Source organism: Ictalurus punctatus, chromosome 10 (genome assembly GCF_001660625.3).
Source record: "Ictalurus punctatus breed USDA103 chromosome 10, Coco_2.0, whole genome shotgun sequence".
NCBI lineage: Eukaryota > Metazoa > Chordata > Actinopteri > Siluriformes > Ictaluridae > Ictalurus > Ictalurus punctatus.
Genome location: NC_030425.2, coordinates 5,998,040 through 6,013,985, shown reverse-complemented (window position 1 = coordinate 6,013,985; position 15,946 = coordinate 5,998,040). Strand labels below are relative to the sequence as shown.

The 15,946-nt window shown below is 40.4% G+C and overlaps 1 protein-coding gene and 1 long non-coding RNA gene across 2 annotated transcripts; one reads left to right on the top strand and one right to left on the bottom strand.

Moving 5' to 3' along the window:
* Positions 1–18: 18 nt before the first annotated feature.
* Positions 19–15,593, bottom strand: col9a1a (collagen, type IX, alpha 1a). The gene is made up of 32 exons (XM_017477666.3): positions 15,418–15,593; positions 14,805–14,870; positions 14,616–14,654; positions 14,456–14,518; positions 12,491–12,544; positions 12,366–12,401; positions 11,954–11,977; positions 11,785–11,838; positions 11,646–11,699; positions 11,495–11,527; positions 10,644–10,700; positions 10,505–10,558; positions 10,259–10,312; positions 10,108–10,161; positions 9,965–10,018; positions 8,966–9,019; positions 8,713–8,766; positions 8,568–8,621; positions 8,407–8,460; positions 8,009–8,053; positions 7,703–7,756; positions 7,541–7,594; positions 7,378–7,431; positions 6,407–6,478; positions 3,919–3,954; positions 3,770–3,814; positions 3,617–3,649; positions 3,378–3,524; positions 3,105–3,159; positions 2,794–2,982; positions 1,745–1,822; positions 19–952 (listed from the first exon to the last, which is right to left on the bottom strand). The coding sequence occupies exons 1-32, from the start codon at positions 15,481–15,483 to the stop codon at positions 750–752; spliced, it is 2,043 nt and encodes a 680-aa protein (XP_017333155.1). The 5' UTR covers positions 15,484–15,593; the 3' UTR covers positions 19–749.
* On the top strand, positions 3,518–6,302 carry LOC124628574 (uncharacterized). Its single transcript, XR_006983163.2, has 2 exons — positions 3,518–3,976; positions 5,887–6,302. It is a non-coding gene; the product is annotated as an uncharacterized LOC124628574 (long non-coding RNA).
* Positions 15,594–15,946: the final 353 nt, after the last annotated feature.

Genomic DNA, 15,946 nt, shown 5'->3' with positions numbered 1-15,946 from the left:
CAAAAACATGCAGAGCTTTATCAAAACCATTTATTCACCCATTTTCACAAATGTAGGTGTGACATCGAACCTTTTTTTTTTTTTTTTTATTTTAGAAAATAAATAATACCATTGAAACGATCACACGTTGAACGTAGTTAGTAGACTGTACTTATGGGGTAATAGGAAGACTAACACTTAATTACATGTAATTGAACAAAGGTTTAAAATGATTTACGCTGATTTTAGAAATGGGTTTAATTCTGAAGGGTTAAAAATTGGCATGAACAGTCAAGTTGAGGTAATGAACTGTATTTACATTATGTACTAGTGTATAAACCTTTTCGCATTTGAGACGTGACTATACATGAATCTTTGTGTACATTTCATGACTTATGGTTACTCGGTAAAGACACGGGTGCCCTGGTTTATTCAGTTGGGAAAATAACTCCCCTGGGTGTATTATGGAAGTTATTGCATGACTAACCATTTAAAAAGAATTCATCCGTGTCTTTTTTTTTTTTTTTTTTTTAATAGGAAGTCCATTTGTGCATGCTGGAACGTTCAGCCCTTTTCAGAACGATCAAAAAGATGTCTCGGAAATATCTCAAGGCTTAAAAATGTCCCACGGTATATGTTTTTAAGGAAAATCAGAAAGCACTATGGACATAATCACACTGTGATTGCAGGAAACGTTTTATCCTCAAAATAAAGAAGTCGGTGAAGGGTTTCCCTTCTGTTAGTCTCTGGACTTCAAATCTGCAGCCACTTTAAAGTCTGTCTGGTCCCTTCATGCCAGATTCTTTGAGAGGTGGAGGTGGAGGTTCTGGTAATGCACACTGTGATTGCTCGCAGTATCCGTTAAGACCAGGTGGACCGGGAGGTCCTGGAATGCCGGGCATTCCGGGTACACCAGGAGGCCCTCTCATACCATCGCGCCCGTCGTTGCCATATGCGGGCTGCCCGGCCTCACCTGAGAAATTACACAGGCACATACAGGTGTTTGTGTGAGCTGATGTGGCTGCTGGACAGCAACCGATACCGTATTCACTTAGTTCAGTTCTCCCAAGGCATCCCTATTTTCACCCCAAATGATAAGCGATCTAAAAATGTTTACTGAAATAAATACAAAACTCCTTCATTTACATCTGAATTTTACATATGCCGTGTGTGTGTGTGTGTGTGTGTGTGTGTGTGTGTGTGTGTTCAGGCTCGTGAACTTATCCTGACGCTCGTGTGGCAGGGAGTAAAATCACCTTGTTTTTACGTTTACAAAGAACCACGATTGTAATGGCTGTCGAACTGACAAATCGAACGGCTCCGAAGGCGTCGGTCCGTTTTCCCTCGCGCGTAATCCAGATCACGGCTTTATATCAACGTCTCGTTTCTGACCCGTTATCGTTCCGCAGGGACTTCTACATAATGTAGACACTCTCCGTAATCGGAGGCTGATTTATAAATAGGTGAAATGTTTACGGGACGAGCCGTAAGGAAGAAAACGAGAGACTAGCGAGAGATGTTTATAGCTGCTATAACGTAACCGCGACTGATTTTCACAGACGTAGCACAACATTAAATGTAACTTCATGTTTGTTTGTTTTTCAAAAGCATGTCGTTCATTGATGAATTAAAAATGGTTGGCTTTTGCCAATAACACTTCCGAGTGTGCGCTTCTAGGAAATGAATCCAGTTGAGTTGTGGATTATTTGTCTATAACGTCATGCCCCTTAGTAAAGTAGATCATTTTGACCCGAGTAGAACTAACCTGGAAGACCTGGTGGCCCAGGAATGCCTTTAGGCCCTTGTTCTGTAGGTCCTCTGTCTCCTCGGTCTCCCGTGTCACCTTTATAACACAATTATACAGGAAGCTTATAAAGGCATCAGCAATTTATTTTCACTTTCCGCTTTTGTTGCAGTTTTTGAACTGCCACAGACACACAGTGCTTTGCAAAAGTATTCACTCCCCTGGGCATTTTTCCTATTTCGTTGCATTACAACCTGTAATTTAAATGGATTTTTATTTGGCTTCTCATGGAATGGACGTACACAAAATAGTCCGAATTGGTGAAGTGAAATGAAGGAAAAAAAAATAATTCAAAAATGAACAACTGGAAAAGTGTGTGCGTATGTATTCACCCCCTTTGCTAGGAAGCCCCGAAATAAGATCTGGTGCAACCAGTTACCTCTAGAAGTCACATAATTAGTTGAGTAAAGTTCACCTGTATGCAATCTAAGTGTCACATGATCTCTGTGTATATATACACATGTTTTGAAAGACCTGAGTATGTAGCACCATGAAGACCAAGGAGCTCTCCAAACAGGTCAGGGACAAAGTTGTGGAGAAGTACAGATCAGGGTTGGGTTATACAAAAAATATCAATCTATCTATCTATCCGAAACTTTGAACGTTCCACGGAGCACCATTAAATCCATTATTTAAAAATGGAAGTATTGACTTTTTGTGTGTGTGTGTGTGTGGGGGGGGGTTAGTTACGCATGCTAAAGTTTTTTGTTGTTTTTTTGTCTTGTTTGTTTCACAATAAAACATATTTAGCATCTTCAAAATGGTAGGCATGTTTTGTAAATCAAATGATACAACACCCCCCCCCCCCCACCCCCCCCAAAAAAATTCCATTCTAACTCCAGGTTCTAAGGCAAAAAAATAGGAAAAATGCCAAGGGGGTGAATACTTTTGCAAGACACTGTGAACAAGTAAGTACTTAGTGTTTGTCTTATGACAAGATTACAGACAGACAATCACCTCGATTCAAGTCCAAAGCAATTAAACTGACAGATATGTTTATCATCCTGTACCTTTAGGTCCTTTCAGTCCAATACGTCCAGGAGGTCCTTTAAGACCTGGCAACCCTCTGGCTCCAGCGTGTCCCGGGAAGCCGTGCTCTCCGGGCGAGCCGGGGGGTCCGGGAAGGCCGGGAGGACCTTGCGACCCGGTAATGCCGTACAGTGGCCGCGTCAGACTTGCTGCAAGCTGAGCGAGCCGCTCTGTGATAGAACAGGATCGAGGAGGCTTTAGTCAAATTGAGCTGGTAATAACGGACTTGTATCGCACACTACGTTACTCAATCTGTTATCATTTGTTAGTGTTTTATATTTTAAACACAGACCTTGCATAACCCTCATGCAGACCTGCTTGATGTGTTGGTCTGTGGGTCCTCGACCCTGAAAGACAGTGATCCAAGAAGACACGCTTCACTACAGGGACAAATTCAGCCTGTTGTGTAACTAACTGCACAATCACATGCTCCACAAGTGGATTAGCAGCAAAAGGGCCTCATAAAACTGTCAGCTCTCATACTTCAAATTAGGATCCAGTTGGCTTTTAACGGGGCGGTTCATTTTAATTAAACTGCCTGGATATAATAAGAATAAGAGCGTACCGGTCGTCCTTGTGGGCCAGGTAATCCACGCTCTCCTTGCTCTCCCTGCATGCCTCTGGGTCCTGACAGACCTGGTTCACCTTCAGGTCCCTGCTGTCCACGCACTCCCTCTGGACCTTTGTTTCCTGAATCGCCCGGTTTTCCCAGCTGAACAACAGCAAGTAAGGACGTGACCGTGTCAAGTACCGACCTAACAACATGCTAATCCTTACGGAATTCTGAAATTATGTCCAACTCACCGAACCTTTCTCGCCTGGTTCCCCTTCATCGCCCTGCAGGAAAGAGGAAACTTCAAACGTTACGGTCTTGACTCACAGATTCTCTATCAGCAAGTCAGTCATTCAATTCTCTAAATGAGATTCAGCCACAAATAACTCTTTTGAATTACGTACTACGTCCCCTTTTTCTCCTGGAGCGCCCTCTTCACCAGGTGCTCCCTAAAGACAAGCACAGAGCATTTTCAGATGAAGATGCTACAGATAAACAGATAAATGATGCATCTTGACGCTACGTTCTAGAAAGACGGATAATACAGGCCTACCTGCTCGCCTTTTGGACCAGTGAGACCGACTGCACCCTGATACCGATCAGAAAAAGCAGTTAAGTCAAGTGCTGTAAGACTTTATTTTATCTAAAGATAAAAATACTTTGCTTCCTCGAGTCCGAGTCCTAGGAAATCCTAACGGTTCTCATATGTTGTTTATTTCCAAGATAAATGTTTCTAGCGTTTTTACTGCTGAACATCAGTGGATTTTAAATCCTGCCTTGCACAGTGCTGTGAAAAAGTATTTGCCCCCATCCTGGATACTTCTGTTTTTGTGTACCTCTCATTCTAAATTGTTTCACAAAAGAAAACAAATTCTAAGATGAAACAAAGGCAACCTGACCAAACACACAATACAGTTTTTAAATGATTATTTATTGACGCCAAAAAAATTATCCGATACCAACTGGGCCTGTGTGAAGATGTATTCTGCATTGATAACGGGGTTCAGCTGGACTAGACTCAACCAGGCTGATTACTGCAAACCCTGTTCCAATCACATCAACACTTAAATAGAACTTTTTCAACAGCATGAAGTTGGTTAAAAGGTCTTACCCAGTAACACTGGGTAAAATTGAAAGAAATTCCAGAAGTGATGAGGAAGAAGGTGATTGAAATACATCAGTCTGGGAAGGGTCAAAAATCAATTTCAAAGGCTCTGGGACCCCAAAGAACCACAGCGAGAGCCGTTATCTCCAAATGGAAAAACACGGCACAGTAGTGAACCTTCCCAGAAGTGGCTGACCTTCCAAAATTCCTCCAAGAGCACAGTAACGACTCATCCAGGAAGTCACAAAAGAGCCAAGGACAACATCGAAGGACCTACAGGCCTCTCTTGCATCAATAAAGATCACTGTTCACGACTCCACTATCAGACACTGGGCAATAATGGCATCCGTGGAAGAGCGGTGAGGTGAAAACCACTGCTAACCCAGAAGAACATTAAGGCTCATCTGAATTTTGCCAAAACACACCTTGATGATCCTTAAACGTTTTGGGAGAATGTTCTGTGGACTGATGAGCCGAAAGTGGAACTGTTCGGAAGACAGCAGTCCCGTTACATCTGGCGTAAACCAAACACCAAATTCCACAAAAAGAACATCATACCTATGGTCAAGCATGGTGGTGGCAGTGTGATGCTGTGGGGATGTAGCAATAATTGAAAGAAACATGAATTCTGCTCTCTACCATAAAATCCTAAAGGAGACTGTCCGGGCTTCAGACTGTAAATTGAAACTCAAGTGAAACTGGATTATGCAGCAAGACAAGGATTGGCCTAGTCAAAGTCCTGACTTGAACCAAGTGAGACGCTGTAGCAGGACCCTAAACAGGCAGTTCATGCTCAAAACCCTCCAGTGTGTCTGAACTAAAGCAGTCCGGCAAAGAAGAGTGTACCAAAATTCCACCACAGCGCTGTGAAAGACTGATCTCCATTTATCAGAAGTGTTTGGTTGCAGTCATTGCTGCTAAAGATGGCACAACCAGATTTTAAGTTTAAAGAGGCAATTAGTTTTTCACATTGGTGAAATGTGAATAAATATAAAAACTGTACTGTGTGTTTACTCAGGTTGCCTTTGTTTTATGCTGTATTTAGTATGAGAGAGAGACAAAACCAGAAGAAATCAAGTTATTTTTCACAGCACTGTAGGCTTGTTTAACGTATTAAAATTGACGCAAGTTTGTAAGATTGAGGAAAACAGTGAATGCCTAGGATTTGGAACATCTGATAATGTGGGAGAATGGAGCATATTGGACAAACAAACAAGATTATGAAAGATACACAATTCTCAAATCTGATTGGACAGAAGGTGTTGATTCATTTTCTATCTAGATTAACAGCAGATAATCTAAGACCATTATAAATAGTTACAAAAATGATTATTATTATTTAAAAAAGAAAATGTATGATCAGTGTTTTAACAGAGTCTCAGCGCTTTGTAATGGCCAGTATGTTTTTTGCCACAGGAGAATCTTCTCGGACGGGGGATTTTTTTGCGCTTTCCAGCTTCTCAGTAACACGACGAGCCGCGTTATATATTTTATATATATTTTTTTGTCTTATTGACTTTCAGAGAGCCAATTAACTACTGTACATCACAATCTACAATATCGTGAGTGAGAACAGGAACTAATTTGTTTCACAATGGAATGTTCCACAACATTAACTAAACTGTTTTTTTTTTTTTAAATTGTGTTATTTATGAATAAATTAAACATTGTAATCATTGGCTGTGGTCTAAGAGAAACACACACACCTCAGGACTGCTGTTATAGGAAAACAATCCACTGTGAGGTGGTAAATCACACCAGCTCGACATGGATCCTTTACCTATAACAACATACCCTGCAGTGTTCTATTCATATATATATATATATATATATATATATATATATAAGAAATGGGACTACATAATATAAAGTCATATTTAAACTCTTACACTTTTGGTAATGTTAATTTATTATTATTTTTTAATCCTTGCCTTACCCTGTCACCATTCTGACCACGAAAACCAGGTGCACCTGGTAGGCCAGGTAGACCGAGATCCCCTATAGGTCCCTGCAGACAAATACACACACAATTTTAACACTGAATCATTTATGCATGGTAACCACAAAAAAATTTTTTAAAAATGAAAAAGAGGTGACTTTGTAAGCAGCGTGCTGCTGAAGCTGGTGTCGCTAGCTGTGTGTGGACGTGGGCCCTGATTGCCTGATACTCTTAGCCTGGCTGGTTTATGGAATTCCTTCTGAACAGAGACTCCTTTCAGACCCCCGTTCTAACCCGAATATCCTCTTACCAAAGAAAATAACCCCGAGTGCCTCAGCTTCAATAACAACACTCTATTCATGGCTCTTTCGCAGCAGCGAGACGCCGCTTTATTAAGACGTTCCGTTACAATTTGGATTGTAAACTGCGCGTGAAATCGGAAAATGTGGACCAAGAGTAACGTCTCCGGGATTGTTCAACACTTTGATTGGGTACTAAGACTAATGTCTTGAGTGAGGAAATACAGCATACATATTGCCTCTTCACACAGAACGGAAGCTTATTTATTTATTTATTTATTTATTTATTTTACATTTGCATTTTTTTGTAATTAAAACTGATATCTGTTTAAAAAAAAAAAAAATTGGGGTTATTTTGTATATGATACTTTTGAGGAAATTTTTTATTACTTCAACAGTACTGTTTTGTTCACTCCCAGTCCTTTCTGCCTAATAATTTCCCCTTCTTCTCTCATTCTTATTCTTCACGTTGTTGTTGTTCTACCCCTTTCAGTCCTTTCATTCTCGAGTCCTATCGCTGATCCTCGTTATTTCCTCTCTCGGCCTTTTATCCCAACGTGAAATTCTTTCTGACCATCAGATATTTTTGAATCACTAAACAAATGTATCTCTTCCATTGTATTGTGACATTATTGATTATCTCTTTGCCTAGAGTTACTAGATACTTACCCTTGGACCTGGCTGCCCTTGAGGCCCATCTGGACCCCTCATCCCTCTCTCACCCTACAAAATCAGAGAGAAGAAGAAGAAGAAGACACCAGCACAGGACATTATTCGAGCAATAGTTCCGTGTCTGCTCTTTGCAGTGATCTGTAAGTGGAAGCATACTCACTGTCCCACCTCTTGGTCCTACTGGTCCTACTTCTCCCTTTTCACCACGTTCGCCCTGAAATCAACCAACCAACCAACCAAGCGTGATTTAGCAGGTGAGGAAAAATCCAAACTAGACCAGTGCATCACTTGCCAACCATTTTCTGTTCATTATTCCACTTACTTGCTTTCCGCTGTTCCCAATTGGTCCTGCCACACCTGGATCACCAGGTTCCCCCTACAGGAGACCAGAGGTCATAATACTGGTCACGTGCTAATACCCAGCACACACGCGCTAATCTGTCGATACGTGTGGCATAATTTCGTACTGAGATATAAGATGTGCTTGCCCGCAATGCGTTATTATATTAAAGTTTTTTCTTGTCTTGTCATGCCTCAATGTATTATCTACCTGTATACTACTATATATATATATATATAGTGGCTGGAGATTCAGCCATGGTGACAAGGAAAAATTGTGAATGCCTACCTTCTTGCCACTCTCACCCTTTGGACCTGGCATGCCTGGCAAACCCTAAAGGAAACAAAACATCATTGTATTCAAATGCTTTCTTGAGGAGAACATGAAAACAAAAACGCTTGCTTATTATTATTATTATTTTAAAATCATTCTAGTTCTGTTCAAACTGCTGTCATGAATTCATTTTTTTTTCAGTAAGCGCTTCATCCTGGTTACGGTTGCTATCCTATCACTGGGATTAAACCCTGGATGGGATGCCAATCCTGAACACATTCATGCAGTCATGCCAGTCCACCTACTGGCATGTCTTTTGCGAGGTGTGAGGAAACCAGAGAACCGGGAGGAAACCCTGGAGCTCAAATTGATTTCTCGGTCGTTATCGCGCATGTTCAAAAGGTCATACTTACAGGCAGCCCTTGAAGGCCAGCTTCACCAGGAGGACCTACTTTGCCAGGGATACCCTAAAACAGCAACAGTGACAGTGAACACCTCCAGTAACATACAAACCCACTTAGGAAGTAAAGCTTCTATTTATGTTCTTGTTTTTCAACTAAAACGATGATATTACCTTGCTGCCTGGCAATCCTGGGATACCCTCACGAGCATCTATTGCTGGCAAACCCTTTGGGAAAGAAACCAGAAATGCTCAACACTTGTACTGAGATTTGTCTGTACTATAATTGAAACGTTAATATGAATGAATGTGGACTTACAGCTTCTCCTTTAGGTCCAATCAAACCTACAATGCCTCGAAGTCCCGGCGGCCCCTTAGACGATACAGATCACATCGTTTATAATAAACTAAATTGACGACAGCATTACTTTTAACCACTGTCCGGTGTGGTCTTATTTGGTTACGCTATAAAGAAGTGTATATCGAACCCAATCCTATACGACTCTTGCTTTTGTCCTATAGTTTGACGAGGCAATGTACTGAAGTTAAACGTGTGGCTTGCTAATACTCACTTGAGCTCCACTTGGTCCAGTCTCACCCATTTTTCCTCTTTGCCCTTGATCACCCTAAAGAGATGTTCATTATTCCGCTGAGTCATTGTAAAAGAACTCTTTAAACGACACAGGCCCTAAATTGATGGACGGATCAGATTATGTTCCAAACGACTAAATCACTAATTGTAGTATGACTGTTCGTGTACAGTGGGGGAAAGAAGTATTGGACGCTGTCAACATTTTTTTCAGTAAATATATTTCCAATGATGTCATTCACACACAGTGAAATTTTCACCGTTTACGGCATTTCGCAGACGCCCTTATCCAGACCGACTTACATTTCTATAATTTATACAGCTGAGCATTTGAGGGTTAAGGGCCTTGCTCAAGGGCCCAGCAGTGGTAGCTTGGCAGTGCTGGGATTTGAACTCATGACCATCTGATCAGTCTTAACCACTGAGGTATGTCTGACCACCAGACAGCAGTATTAACTGGGAGCGCTCTTTGCTTTTACCCATCGTGAGATGTTTCTTGTGTGACACCTTGGTAACGAAAAGCCTTTTTATAGATCAAACCCAGCTGATATTAATCTGCACAGAAAGGGGGTGTAATTACTTACGGATTTCAGCTGTTTCCTTGGAGAACTGCTTTTTCTTAGCGTGTTCAGTACTTTTTTCCCCGTGTCATTCCTCTTTATTACACATAACTTTATTTATGGACTTTAATGTTGTGAATTCTTTATATTTCCGGATTTCTCGAGTTAATACCGATGCCTGGTGAAAATTTCATGTGAATAACCTCACTGGAAATATATTTACTGAAAACAATGTCGACGCATCCGATACTCGTTTTCCCCCGCTGTATGGTTTTCGACACGTTTCTAAAAGTGGATGCTGTAGATGTCCGTTTTTAATATTTCACTATTTTAATATCAATCCGGTTTAGAAAAGTAGTTATCATGCACAGGTGAGGTTCGTTAGGACAGAAAAACACCCCGACACGGATTCCGACACTTACAGGAGCTCCTTGAACGCCCTGAGGACCCACGTTACCATCGATCCCACGAGGGCCCTATTTGAGAGAGTTTACAGAGGTTTCATAGTAAAACAGTCACCTATTAAAGTATTTCATTTTGAAGCGTTAAATATGTCCGTCTTTACCCTGTCACCTTTAGGACCCATCAAACCAGTGATCCCTCTTAGTCCCTGTGTTCCCTGAAATTACAACGCACACATTTACAGTGGTTGAATAAACAAGGACGGTAAATGAGGACATGATTTCTGAAAAATTTGTCCATGAGAAATATGTTACAGGTTTTCCTTGTGCGCCAGGTTCTCCAGAGGCGCCTTGTTCTCCCTCTTCACCCTACGATCGAATATGATGAACAGTACTTTTAAACAATTCGTACTCGACGTGAAAGTGTCTTCATTTTAAAGCCTGCTCTGTACTACAACAGTTTGCTGACCTGCAACTACACAACACAGGCGTGGAATGTGTATAATCCGTAAAAACCTGAAATCCTGTCAAACGCACAGGAACCCATTTTACAGTTGTTACCTTATGTCCTTGTCTTCCTGGTTCTCCAGATTCACCTTTGATACCTTTGTAGCCCTGCGTGCACAAACAATCAAGTTCCTCTCTTTAGTAAACAAAGAGATTCGGCATTCGGTCACTTTTCAGTTAAACTTCAACTCGCCTTCATTCCTGGAAGTCCACTATAGCCGGTCAGTCCCCGTGTGCAGGAAGTTGGACACTGCAAAACGGAACTGAAACCGTGATCACCACGCCACAAAAACACGCTACACACTTTTCCATAGTCAAGTCAAGTCAATCCTTAAAGGTGGATCTACACTACCGGTCAAAAGTTTGTGGACGCTCGACTGAAATGTTTCTCGGGAGCTTAAAAAGCTTTTGATCTGAAGGTGTGTGATTAAACGTGTGAAGTCGGTGTTGTAGACAAGAATATAATCGTGCCGACGTATTCATTTTTTTCATTAGAAAACTAGCATTGTATTTACAAAAAATATATTTTTAAGCGTACGACTCTGAGCGAGATATTCCGGAAAGCACTCGATAAGAGTCGGGCGTCGGTGTGAACTCCTTTAATACTGTTTTAAAAGCCTCTCAGGGAAATTCCTCAAGGAATCGGTCGAGAAAACGCCAAGAATACATTTCTGGAAATTTCTAGGCAAAAAAACGGCGTCTACTTTGATGATGCTAAAATACTAAATTATTCTGATTTATTTTGGATTTTTTTTTTTTTTTTATCACAACATAATTCCCATAGTTCCATTTGTGTTCTTCCAGAGTTTTGATGACTTTATTATTCTTCTAAAATGTGGATAAAAAAAAATAACGAGTGTGTCTAAACTTTTGAGCGGTAATGTAACTCTAAGAAGCCTTGTGTACATGCTGAAATCCCTCGTTAAAACGTTTTCGATTTTATACGTACGTCGTTTGACATCAGCAAGACGGACAAACGTAAATGAGATATAATTTTAGAGACTTTTGTGGCGGCGGAAACTTCGTCATGTAAAAATTTCTTACCAATTCTTCACCGTTCCAAACGCCAGGGGGGCCCTAGGAAGTGTTTCAAACCGAGAAAAACCATTCTCAGGGTTAACAATGCTCCCACTGAGATACACGACTCAAATACACGTAATAATCCATGTTTTAAAACATATTCAGCAAGACTTACTCTCGGTCCTGCCGGTCCAGGAAGGCCACCGGCCCCTCTTACTCCGCGGCTCCCCTGTCACGCACCACACACAGCGTTAAAACATCGTCGTTTAATAGGCTTTGTTGGTAACACTAGGAATGTTTAATAGCCTACATACTGGAGGTCCAGCTTTGCCCAATTCTCCTGGCAATCCATCCTCTCCATCTGCACCCTTCCAAGGAAACATGCAAATCGTGGGAAAGATGGTGAATTAAAAACCGGCATGGTGACTACAAGAGATAAATTAATATCAGTAATTCAAATATAGTTAAAAAGAATAAGCGTACAGCTTCTCCATCCTCGCCGACCCCCTAGAGTATAGAGAGAGAACAAAATCCGAATCAGTACAGCGACAGGACTTAAACAAACAAACAAATATGGTAAAATCATTCAAGGAAAACTGTCACTGAAATGACGTGCAAACCTTTTAACCATTTTAAAGATACAATTTATTACTATACAGTGTGTAACCAGTGTATAATTATATATATTATAATAAATTATGAAGGGGAGCTCTGCCGTACAGTTTGAATAACAGTATACGAGAGATGGCAGACTGTTTAAATGCTTTAAATATGCATTTATTTTCTGACTTTGTATCCTCGTGATATTTATTCTACGTTCTGAAGCATTTGGAAAATGTAAAATATGCCTAGAGTGTTCGAGAATCTGGACCGCGTTGAAATTTTGTTTACTTACAGGTTTCCCTCTAGGTCCAGGATCGCCGGGTTCACCCTAACAACGTTGGATAAATATGAAAGGTGGATTTTAAATTTCAATTACGTTCCTAAAATGGATCTCTACGTTTATAATATATGACTCACTTTTGGTCCGATGGGCCCAACTGGGCCAGCTTCTCCAACAGGCCCAGTGATACCCTGAGGAAATAAACACAGCCAATTACAGTGTATAATAATGATATATATATATAATGTTTTAAATGTAGAACATGTGCGAATGATTCATTATTTGACGAGTGTTACGCTACTCAGCCTAGACGAGTCAGTAAAACTGCACACTGATTAGTATATTTAGGTGCTAAGAACTAAACTACTACACTATACCAACTGTGAATTCAATAGGAAAGTTATGTATTTACATGAGCGAGGAATACAAGTTTGGAAAGGTTCTGGGAGTTTATGAGGTTAACCTAATGTTTACTCGTATGAAGCCATGTTCGGTGTAGCTAAATGCATGAAGTGAGGAGTCGATACAGAAATCGGTATGCAGACGCTGCATGATGGATGTGTGCATGGGGCGGAGTTTGGCAAAAGGGAGGCGGGGTTTTGCAAAACCGGAGGTGTGCCTCAGGAATTCGCAATTCTGTGCCTTTTTTTTTTTTTTTTTTTTTTTTTTAAATGCATGATATACACTTCAACAACGAACTATATTACATCCAAGGCCAATGTCTGACAATTTGTATACCATCTTATTTATATAACATGATATACTGTATAGACACTGCTGCAACTCCCATCAGCAGTGTTTCTCACCCCCCCAACCCTTTAATAATAATATTATTATTATTATTATTATTATTATTATTATTATTATTATCGTATCAGCTGGTAACAACTGTGGTTTCAAAGTGCTATTTTATAGGCTGGTACACAATTAACGTGAGTGGATTTCAGATTGCTAAACGAAGACAAATTTGCGAAGACCTCAACTAATGTCATTATCATGACTACGACTGTTCTATAAAGCTCAATTGACTCTCAATCGAAGCGATCCAGCCCGGATATACCTCTACAAAAACAAACAAACAGATAAGTAAATAAAAGAAACAATTTTTAAAAATAATAATTATGTAAAATATCAATTTACTCAAGAATACTGAATAATACTCGAGTAACCCTGATGGCCCGGAGAATGAAGTTAAGCACCTGAATACAGAACGCTTTCTTCGCATATCTGTTTGTTGTAGCTTATAAACTCGCGTCTCCGATTGATGTCGTGAACGCTGAATGGGTTAAGTATGTATGTATGTAATCGGGCGAATGTGCTAACTGGAATTAAAATCTAAAGGCTTGCAGAAGAAAAATACTGATGTCAAAGTAAATATTTGATAGCCAGAGGTCAGATGTCTGCGAGTGTCTGATTCACAGCTGCGGTGTATATGGCTCCGCCCACTGCGTCTTCAGTATATAAAGGGGCAAAGACGACTTCGGCGCTACAGCGAAGGAGCACGAAATGTCTAAGGTGCGCCACTCTAAAATGCGTTAATTTGCCTACAGTCCAATTAATATAGTGGTAGGAATAATCTAGCTTGTTGCTGTTGTGACACATTGTCCATTATTATGATTACGCACTTAAAATCTCAAGCGATAAATTGCTTTTACATGATTACACTCAATCTCTTCTTTAACTCTTGAGCATTGTGGACAGCATACAGGAGCCATTTTGTCTGGTGTCCCTTAGCATAAGGCACCATTCCATCCACAGCAGTGGTGGTCCAGACCCTCTGCCTTCCTCCTTACACACAAAAAGGCTTCTGTCTGCATGCACCCCATATGGGTCTCTCTCTCTCTCTCTCTATTTCCTCCCACTCTCTTCATCTAAATAGCCAAATTGATGTCCACCACGTTTTTTCAACTTTCATGAGCCCCCAACCCCCCCTGCATTTTTTTTCTTCCTTGGGGCCAAGGTAAACTATAGAAAGTGTGTGCTCAATAGAGCATCTGTGCCCTGCCACTACTGATACTGCTCAGAAATGAAGAGCTTTCAACACTGTTATAAACCAACGTTCAAAGAAATGCAGAAAGAATGTGAATAATAATAAGACCTACGTCTGCTCCTGGAGTTCCTGGTAGTCCATTAGAACCGTTTCTCCCATCGTCTCCGTCTTGGCCCTACAATATAATAAAGATTAAAGTATGAAATGTGACGATGTATACATAGAAGCGAGGCAGGCATTTGTCTTCAACTACAACTCGATCGACTACTTACCGGAGGACCATCCGGACCGGGGCCTGGACCCCTCTCTCCCTAAAAACAAACAAACAAACAAAGTACTCATATAAATGACACGTCACAGAGAACGATGCCCTACTCGTGTTCTGAACATCTCGGAAAATTAAGCAGTGAAATAAAGGTACGGATAAAAGAGTTGAAGAAAATATCCAATGTAGGACTTACATCAATGCCATTGATGCCAGGAAAACCTGGAGAGCCAGGTAGCCCCCTGGGACCAGGCGGGCCCCTCTAAACACACACACACACACACACACATAAGTGAATCATTATTTAATTCATTTCATAAAGTTCATCATAATATCTGAAAGTTTTATTCTGCTGGGCTTCCTAACAATGGTGTCGGCAAAACATATTTGAGCCATAAACATAATATTTTACAGAAAGTCAGTTTAATAGAGCAACCCTAACTGCAGATCAGGTTATTATTAACACCGCTTTATTACCTAAATCTATTTATGAGATTTATTATTACCAGTGCTCTACTAAAACTGTGGCGATGTTCCATATCAGACAGACACTGATGTAAAAAATAAAATAAAATAGTGGAGATAAATACCCTTCAAGTATATAATTAGGCTGTAGTTATGAAAAATGTCTTTAGGACAGTATGGTCCAAATAATAATAATAATAATAATAATAATAATAATAATAACAGCATTCAATTCCAATGAAGTCATTTGAAATACATCCCATTAGAGACAATAACGTCCTCAATCACTGCACTCTCCATCTGAACAACAGTTTACAGTAAGATGGCTTAGAGTGTAAATTTACCTGAGCTGAACAGATGAGGAATATTTGCAGTAAAATCACCAGTAAGGAAGCCCTGGTGTACGCCATGGTCTCCTTGAAGTCTTGGAGAATGCAAAAAGTCCTTTTTTGGGGGGGGTTCACGCTTTTACTGTTAATATTCCTCAACTGAATCACCCCACTTTGCGCCGAGATGCTGGAGCTACTATTAAAAATTCATGTTTATTCATGAGGACGTACTCAGCGTCGAAACGCGATTGGTCGATACATGAACGGTCTGCGGGGGGGAAAGAGGGCGGAGTCAGGCCTTAACTTCCCACAACACTAATAATTATAATTATGATGGACTTCAGTATATCAGGACAGTTTGTGTGTATTAAATAAAAAAACATAAATGTGTTCTAGTGTTCTAAGGTTTTGTGCGATTTTAATTTGGATATATATATATAAATATATGTATATATATATTACAGGAATAAACGTTGTGTTTGTTGTGGAGTATTTAGACGCGGTGATGCGCGGTGCGTCTCCAGGCCTCTAGGCGGCGCTGTTT

Bases quoted from the DNA above. Each gene is read 5' to 3' on its own strand.
- col9a1a (XM_017477666.3), bottom strand. From the start codon at position 15,483: ATGGCGTACACCAGGGCTTCCTTACTGGTGATTTTACTGCAAATATTC. The intron at 11,839-11,953 runs GTACGCTTATTC...TTTCCTTGGAAG, and splicing joins TCGGCGAGGATGGAGAAGCT to GGTGCAGATGGAGAGGATGG. The intron at 8,054-8,406 runs GTAAGTATGACC...TGTTTCCTTTAG, and splicing joins CTGGCCTTCAAGGGCTGCCT to GGTTTGCCAGGCATGCCAGG.